This window comes from Phoenix dactylifera, chromosome 14 (genome assembly GCF_009389715.1).
Source record: "Phoenix dactylifera cultivar Barhee BC4 chromosome 14, palm_55x_up_171113_PBpolish2nd_filt_p, whole genome shotgun sequence".
Taxonomy (NCBI): Eukaryota; Viridiplantae; Streptophyta; class Magnoliopsida; order Arecales; family Arecaceae; genus Phoenix; species Phoenix dactylifera.
This window is the reverse complement of record NC_052405.1, coordinates 16,105,424-16,113,426: the sequence shown is the minus strand read 5'-3', so window position 1 is coordinate 16,113,426 and position 8,003 is coordinate 16,105,424. Positions and strand designations below refer to the sequence as shown.

Here is an 8,003-nt window from a genome sequence, read left to right as displayed (position 1 = left end):
CAGAACAAAACCACCACCAGAAGAAGGCAACCTAGCTTTCTTTCCTTTCCCTTTCCCTTCTGAAGGAACTCTAGAGAGAGAGAGGGGGAGAGAGGAGCCCCTCTTGGAAGAATGGCTCTCAGAGTGGCCCTTGCGCCGGGGATGGCTCTCTATTTCTCTCCCACAAAGGGGAATGGGAGATCCCCCAGGGTCTCCATGGCTTCCACCATTCCCTCCTCACCAAAGTGAGCTCCTTTATCTTTGAAATCCTCTATGTTTCCTTTTATCGATGGAAAGATGCGTTTTTTTTTTTTTGCTTGCATGCCTGAATTAAGCCGTTGTTTGGTGTTCAATTGCATCTATCTTCCGTGATTCGATAATTTGATGCCTCAAACCGCTTATATTTGTAAATTTCTTGATCTTGGTCGTGCTGTTCTTGTGTTTTTGGGCCCAAGAATGGTGGGAATTAGTTTGTTTTGGGAGAGTTTATCGAAATTTGATGAATTCTGATAAGGATTTGACTCCCTGGAATCACAGTTTTGTTATAGTGGTTTGTTTGTTGAAAGCGAAGGAATATTGGGTTAATCGCACTCCTCTGGAGCTGCATGGGGGCACCTTTTTACGTATCTCGCTACTTACGGTAGCCAATTATTTCCGGATGAGCTCTCTTCTTGAGTTCTTGAATGGATTTAGGTCGAATCTGTACTCAGTGACCACTTTCCCCTATTTGTAAAACTTTTTTTCGTTTTTTTCTAAGTTTTATTTTGGACGTCAATCTAATGTACTATAATCCTTTCTTTCTAGATCATAGAAGGGAAGGAAAGGAGAGATTGAAGAATCCAGTTACTCATGATCTTTTCTTCAATAAATATTGAATCTGAATTACTTTATTGAATTTTATACTATTCTTTATTTTTCACATTTCATGATTTTTTAAGAAAATGTTCCCCATGTTACTCGAAATCAGAAATATTGTAGTGGCGTTTTTGTACTAGCATGATATATCTATATCAACATCTATATCTATATATATGAATATACATATGTGCGTATGTATGTATGCGTTCATGCATGTATGTATGCATGCATGTATGTACTCATGTATGTATGCACGCATGTATGTATTCACATACACACATACGCATACGTACACATCTACGCATACATACACATGTATTATGGGTGTATGTATGTGTGTATGCATGTATGTATGTACGCATGTATGTACGTATGTACAAATGTATTATGTGTGTACGTATGTATATTGTAATACAAGGAAAATGACTGATGATTGAAGCGCTGGACCCTCTATTGAAGCAGAGAGTGGTCAAGCAAAGATGGGTGGTTCAAGTCAATATTCGCACATTTATTGCCGCTGAACTGTTCATTCTAGTTCCTACTGCTTTGTCATTTATCATCTACGAAAAAAACAGTCAGTCAAAATGATTAATTTAACTGAAACTTGTTTGGATTATTAGTTCTCAAGGTTTCCACGTATGCTACTGATTTCATGCAGTAAATTCAGGAATTAATACATTTTTATTTTATGTTTTGAATCAGCTGTATTTTTTTATTTATGTAACTGTTCCTTGAGTATTGCAACTCAACTCATGTAATGAATAAGAGATCTATGGAATGAAGAATTCGTGGTGCCCATTATTAAGGAGTTTACTTTCTTGCAAATACATTTTCTTTGCTTTGAGTATGAGAAAAAAATTAGATACATAATTTGATCCTAATTTGAGATAGCCAAAATGAACAATTAATAGACGAGTTTTTCCTAATATGCTGTACATGTTGATGAATTTGTTTTTGTTGGCAACTGCTTTCCTGAATGATCTTTGACTTGGTTCCTTGAGCATTGAATTGAAAGGTGTCAATGGTGGTAAGTTAATGGTGCACATTGTGGGATAAGAATTTTGTTGATGTAGTAAGGAAATACTTCCAGTCTAAGGCAAAGCATATTGCTAGGAAAATGAATTAATTGATGCTGCTCTTGGCATACTCTTGAAGGCAGGGCAAAGCTGTATACATGGTCTTACTTGCATTTGGCATGTAGGTTTTGCCTAAAGTGACGGGGTGATGGTTCCACAATTGTTGATCCCTTCTGCAGATGTTTTATCTTAGATTCTTCATGCTTTGGACAGTGTTATGCGAGTTCTGGATATTTTTGTTAACAAAGTCATTCAGAAATGTGGAATATGTAATGTGATCGTTTTGATATGGAATAGGACGTCTGTCAAATACATTTTAGAGGAGTTAGAGGAGTGTTGAACAAAATATACTTCTGTAAACCTTAACATTCTTAGCATACCATGCTAATGCTTAGCATCAATTCATAGTTAAACACACTGGTGTATGATTGAATTCAATGTGCTTGTACTTATGCATCAACATTTGGGCGATTTTTATTTTGATAAATTTTGCTTTGAAATTCATCCAATAATGTTGCCCTGCTGTAGAGAGAATCCAGTCACTCACCATAAACTTGTTCTTTAAATCCTTTCATTCTAAATGTATAACCTCATTTTGATATTCGCTTGGTTGCAGTACTGAGCTACATAATCTTTAAAATGTTTCATGTCATCATTGGAAATCTTCCCAAGGCTTCGTTCCATTTTTGTCAAAATCATTCCAGATATAAGGCATATGTACTTTGGCATGTTGTTGTCACCTGTCTAATTAATCCTAAAAAACTTATTTGTCATAAAGAAATTTGGTATTGTTATTCTATTTTTGGCTTGTGTTGTTTTTTCAAGACCACAATAGGGGATCAGGGCCTGGAAACTTTGTACATTGTTGGACTTTAGGCATAGTTGTTTGTGTTGGAGGGATTTTCCATTTTCACAGCAGCCACTGTAATGCAAGTTAGTTCTTCATATTTCTATTTCAAAAGATGCTTTGTGATGTTGAGTAGCTAGCACTGCTTTGTAATAATTAAAAAACTCGATTCTGCTCATTTCTTCCAATAGCTACCAGATTATCTCTGTCTTCTTTGTCTTCTGTTTGTTGCAATACCATTACTTCAAAACTCATGGTAACATGAAGACATAAACTATTTTATGTACTAACAATAATTATTAAATATTGGTTCCTTGTATCTGAGCCTCATTCTTTGCCCCAAATGTTTCTGCATCGTTCATCTAGCACTAGCATCTTCTTTTTCTTCGTGGAAGGTGAGCTACAACAGCTGAGAGACTAACTTTCTTCTCATTGCTAGTGGGAGTTTAATTATTTTATATGTGATCTGCAAAAAGTTTCAAAAGGACTGTCTCCTATGTAACTTATGCATAGACAAGTGCGCATGTATTGGAAGGCATAGGTATATGCAAGTTTTATGATTTCTAATGGAGTTTCCAATTGCCAGCCCATGCAGTCCTTTCTGGTCCATGCCAACCAGCATATGTCATGCCTTACCAATACAGATACCAGTTCTGGTCTATATGACACTTATTAATTGTTTTAAACTTTTTGGTAAACAAAAGATTTATTAAGTCATCGCATACATACATATTTTCAGCATGGTGCAGCATGTGTTAACTATCCTCACAAATTACTTAGTAATATTTGGATAGATTATGATAATAGCAGTTCATTGGTATGTAAATATCATTCAGTATATACATTTTTATAAATTCTAAATTTTATAATTTATAAATTAATGAATAAAACATTTCCATGCTAAATGCATATTTGGAGAATGTGTCTTGTACTTTTTTCATATGAAATATCATGTGCTAGTGTCCTTAACTGAAATAGGATACTATGTTTTTGCTGCCTTCTATTCATTCTAATATCAGATTTATAAACATGTTAGAATATGTGTTCTTATTTTAAATCTCAGAATGTAGTATGACTTTGTTTTATGGGGATAAAAAAGATACACAGCTTTCTGTATTTTTTTTTAATCTTCACTTGTGGTAAAATGTGGAAAAAAATTGTCTGCGGCAACACTTCCTTTTCATGATTCCTTGTTGTGGAAGTCAATAAGTATAATGTGTCTGCTGCTCTTAGTTTTTGCTTATTTACAAAATAACCTGTATTTTGATTGTTCATCGTAGATCTTATTTTGATTTGTGATCTTTTTAATTGACAAATTAGTCATCTTTGACAGAAATAGTGACAAAACTGCTCTCCTCAATAGAAAAAGAAAGAAAATAGTGATAAAACTATGACATCCTTATGTTTTGTCTATTATCTGTGAATATTAGCTTTAAACAACACAAAGAATACTCTGAGCAGATAACTTGTCTCAGGGTTGAGTCTCTGAAGAAACCCTTCAGTCCTCCAATGGAAGCGCATTTGCAAGTCACTCATTCCATGCCACCTCAGAAGATTGAGATTTTCAAGTCCTTAGAGGACTGGGCACAAAATAACATCTTGGTGCTTCTGAAGCCAGTTGAGAAGAGCTGGCAACCGCAAGATTTTCTGCCTGATTCTTCATCTGAGGGTTTTTATGATGAAGTTAAGGAGCTGAGGGAGCAGTCAAGGGAGATCCCTGATGATTATTATGTTTGTTTGGTTGGAGATATGATCACTGAGGAAGCTCTTCCTACATATCAAACAATGCTTAATACGCTTGATGGTGTCCGGGATGAAACAGGCGCCAGCCTTACCTCATGGGCTATTTGGACAAGGGCATGGACTGCTGAAGAGAATAGACATGGTGACCTTCTCAACAAATATCTATACCTTACTGGAAGGGTGGACATGAAACAAATCGAGAAGACAATTCAGTATCTAATTGGTTCAGGAATGGTAAGATTGCTCCAAATTTCTGATATGCTTTTCCTGGATTTAACGGTACTTTATAATATGGAATCTCTATAGTCAATATTACTGGCATGAAACTTGTTTAAATTATGATACTAGCATGCAAAATGCCTTGTTTAAAGTATGGAAATCTATTTGGCTGCATATCATGTAATCAAGGTTCGCCATCTCGGTACCGAATCCTGTACCGGTGCCACACTAGCATAGTGTTGGTACGGTACCGTATAGAATTTTTTTGGTATACCGAGTGTCGGTGCGCCATATATACCGGATATCAGTACCGAGCTGATACGGTACGGTATGCCTCATATCGCCTGGTTCGGACTGGTACGGCGTACCATATCATGTATACTTCTTGCCTCAAGTGTGATATACTCGGCGCTTTTTCTTGCCTTACTGTTTTTGTTCTGTGATGTGCTCAATTATTCTTGGCAGGAATATACATGGACCAATAATTTGCAAGAAGTTCTGGTGTATGAATCCTTGAAGAAGGATGTTGACCTTACGATATCTAATTTAGCTAATATGACATGATATTTAATTATCCATACTCCTATAATTAGGATTGTTTTTTCTTTTATTAAAAAGATTGGAACTTTGAAGTGTAGATCTTTGATTGGTATTTTGGAGGAAAATAAAAGAGATAATGTACATGGAAGGAAATTTGGTGAACTGAAATTATATGTTAATCGGTGCATGACTTAGGGAAGGAATTTGCTTTACTGCAAAATGGTCATAGTTGCTGATAATGCGGTTTGGAAATTTTTTGTGTGAAATAAATGCTTTGGTTTCTAGAATTGGATATTTTTGTGTGTTTCTAGAATTGCCTAAATATTCAGGCAACTTTAAACACCCTTTAGTGATAATTTGCTTTTACTAGAAATATGCAAACTCAGGAAACTGTAATTTGTCTGTATGGCCTCCAAATGTGCATGTATCTATTTTGTGTCTAAATTCTCACATAGATGAATGACTTATTTTTATTGTGTTTCGTAGGATCCCAGGACAGAGAATAGCCCCTATCTTGGTTTCATTTATACCTCATTTCAAGAGCGGGCAACCTTCATATCTCATGGAAACACTGCTAGGCTTGCCAAAGAGCATGGGGACCTGAAACTGGCTCAGATATGTGGCATAATTGCTGCTGATGAGAAGCGCCATGAGACTGCATACACCAAGATAGTGGAGAAGCTATTTGAAATAGATCCAGATGATACCATGCTTGCATTTGCTGACATGATGAAGAAGAAGATCACGATGCCTGCCCATTTGATGTATGATGGGCGTGATGATAACCTGTTTGAACACTTCTCTGCTGTTGCTCAGCGGTTGGGTGTCTATACTGCCAAGGACTATGCCGATATACTTGACTTTCTTGTCCGAAGGTGGAACGTCGAGAAGATAACCGGCCTTTCTGGGGAGGGGAACCAAGCTCAAGACTTTGTCTGCACTTTGGCTTCCAGGATTCGGAGGCTAGAAGAAAGAGCGCAAGGGAGAGCCAAGCAAGCACCACACATTCCCTTCAGTTGGATCTACGGTAGGGTAGTGCAGCTCTGACACACTTGATGTCACTCGGTACTCTCCAATTAGCTGGAAGTTTTTACTGTTTTGACTGCTTCTAGTTGCTTGTCATAGTATTCTTCTGCATCATTTGGCCACTTGTAGGGTGCTGCAGAAGTGTCTTAGCTATAAGCCTTTGTGTTTTCTGTTTGATAATCTGAGCTGGGCTTGTTCTAGTATGTAAATAATCTCTTTAGCTGCTATCATGGATATCATCTGAAGCTGGCAAGGGCTGCTATTTTGTAGCTTTCATAATTGAGTACTTTCAGATCGGTACTTGCTTTATGTATATATAGCTGTCTCTTAAGCATGCGTGCGTGTTATGATAAATTATCACATGTTTGGCTTTTTCTTGAATGAATTTCAAGGTCTTCAATTTATATGACCATTCAGAAGCCTTTTTAATGATTTTTTCTGTTTCAATAGATTTATTTCGAGTTGTTGTTTGATCATTTGGATCAGTCCTAATTGCATCAAATAAAAATTTTAAAGATTTTGCTTGACTTTCTGATTCAATTTTTCTTCATTTTGCCGATTAAGAGCGATTTTTCGAACAAAAGTTGGGTGTGAATGCAAAAGATTGAGCTAGTCAAAGCCAAAACTAGTAAGGGGTGCTCACGTATGGATGGGTAAAGCTAGAAGAGATATTGTTCTATATAAAAACTTAGGGAAGCCCTGCGCTGGAGCATCTAAATCAATTATCATTTTATTTATTTTTTTAAAAAATAATGATATAGTCAGAATTATGTTTTTTTGAAGTTTTTGTTTGATATATTCGAGAAATGTGGCAGTATCAAAAATAATTGATATTTACTAGAAACAACACGATGTGGAAAGGTAGATTAAATTAATTATAATGAATAATGTAAATAAAACCCATTGTAGAATATCATGATTGATTATATGGTAACATGTGAAAAAAAAAGGCTAGGCATGAACATGATGGAGCAAGAAAACTGTAAAAGTATGCATTCCAATATTAACTACTATAACTAAATGTATGATAATAGCATTACAATATCTGTGTTGAGCTACTAGAAACATCTGACAAAAATAAGTTCCTAGAATGATTACTTCATATCGACACCATGAATGTATAGAAATTAGGAAGAATTGTATTACCTGCTACAATTTATGGTTGCCATATTGTATCATTATCGAATGTAGAGCTTAGACTAGGATTAGCCTACTATATGATGATTTTGACATAAGTAGGATCAATGGTCTCCTAAGTTTTGTGATTGTCTTCCTCTTTGCCAAACAATTCTTACTCTTCTGTACATGAATGAGTTTCAAATAATGAGAGCTAGAACTCTCTCAACTAATGCATAGATAGGGGTGCAAATGGGTCGGATCAGATTGGGTCATAAGTGACCCCAACCCAATTTGCTTTCTTGTTCGGATCTTAATATTAGACTCAGACCCAACTCAATAGAAGATCGGGTCGAGTCCATGGCTAAAATTTCTGACCCAACGGATCATTTGGGTCGGGTCCATGTAAAACTCGGTCCCAACCCAAAAATTTTGGATCCGGATTGGGTTTGAGTTAGGTCTAGTTCGGATCCCTGTACTTGTCATTCTTTGTACTTAATTTTTTTTTTTTAATCCTATTTCAAGGTTAACTGGGCCTGGTTTTGGGTGGTGGCGGATAGTGGAGTGAAAAAGAAACATAGAAAAAAAGGTTGAGGTGA

General features: G+C 36.2%; 1 protein-coding gene across 1 annotated transcript; it reads left to right on the top strand.

Annotated features, from left to right (window-relative positions):
* On the top strand, window positions 1-6,622 carry LOC103706520 (stearoyl-[acyl-carrier-protein] 9-desaturase, chloroplastic-like). The gene is made up of 3 exons (XM_008790650.4): window positions 1-224; window positions 4,236-4,737; window positions 5,749-6,622. Exons 1-3 carry the CDS (start codon window positions 112-114, stop codon window positions 6,307-6,309), a joined length of 1,176 nt encoding a protein of 391 aa, XP_008788872.2. The 5' UTR covers window positions 1-111; the 3' UTR covers window positions 6,310-6,622.
* Window positions 6,623-8,003: the final 1,381 nt, after the last annotated feature.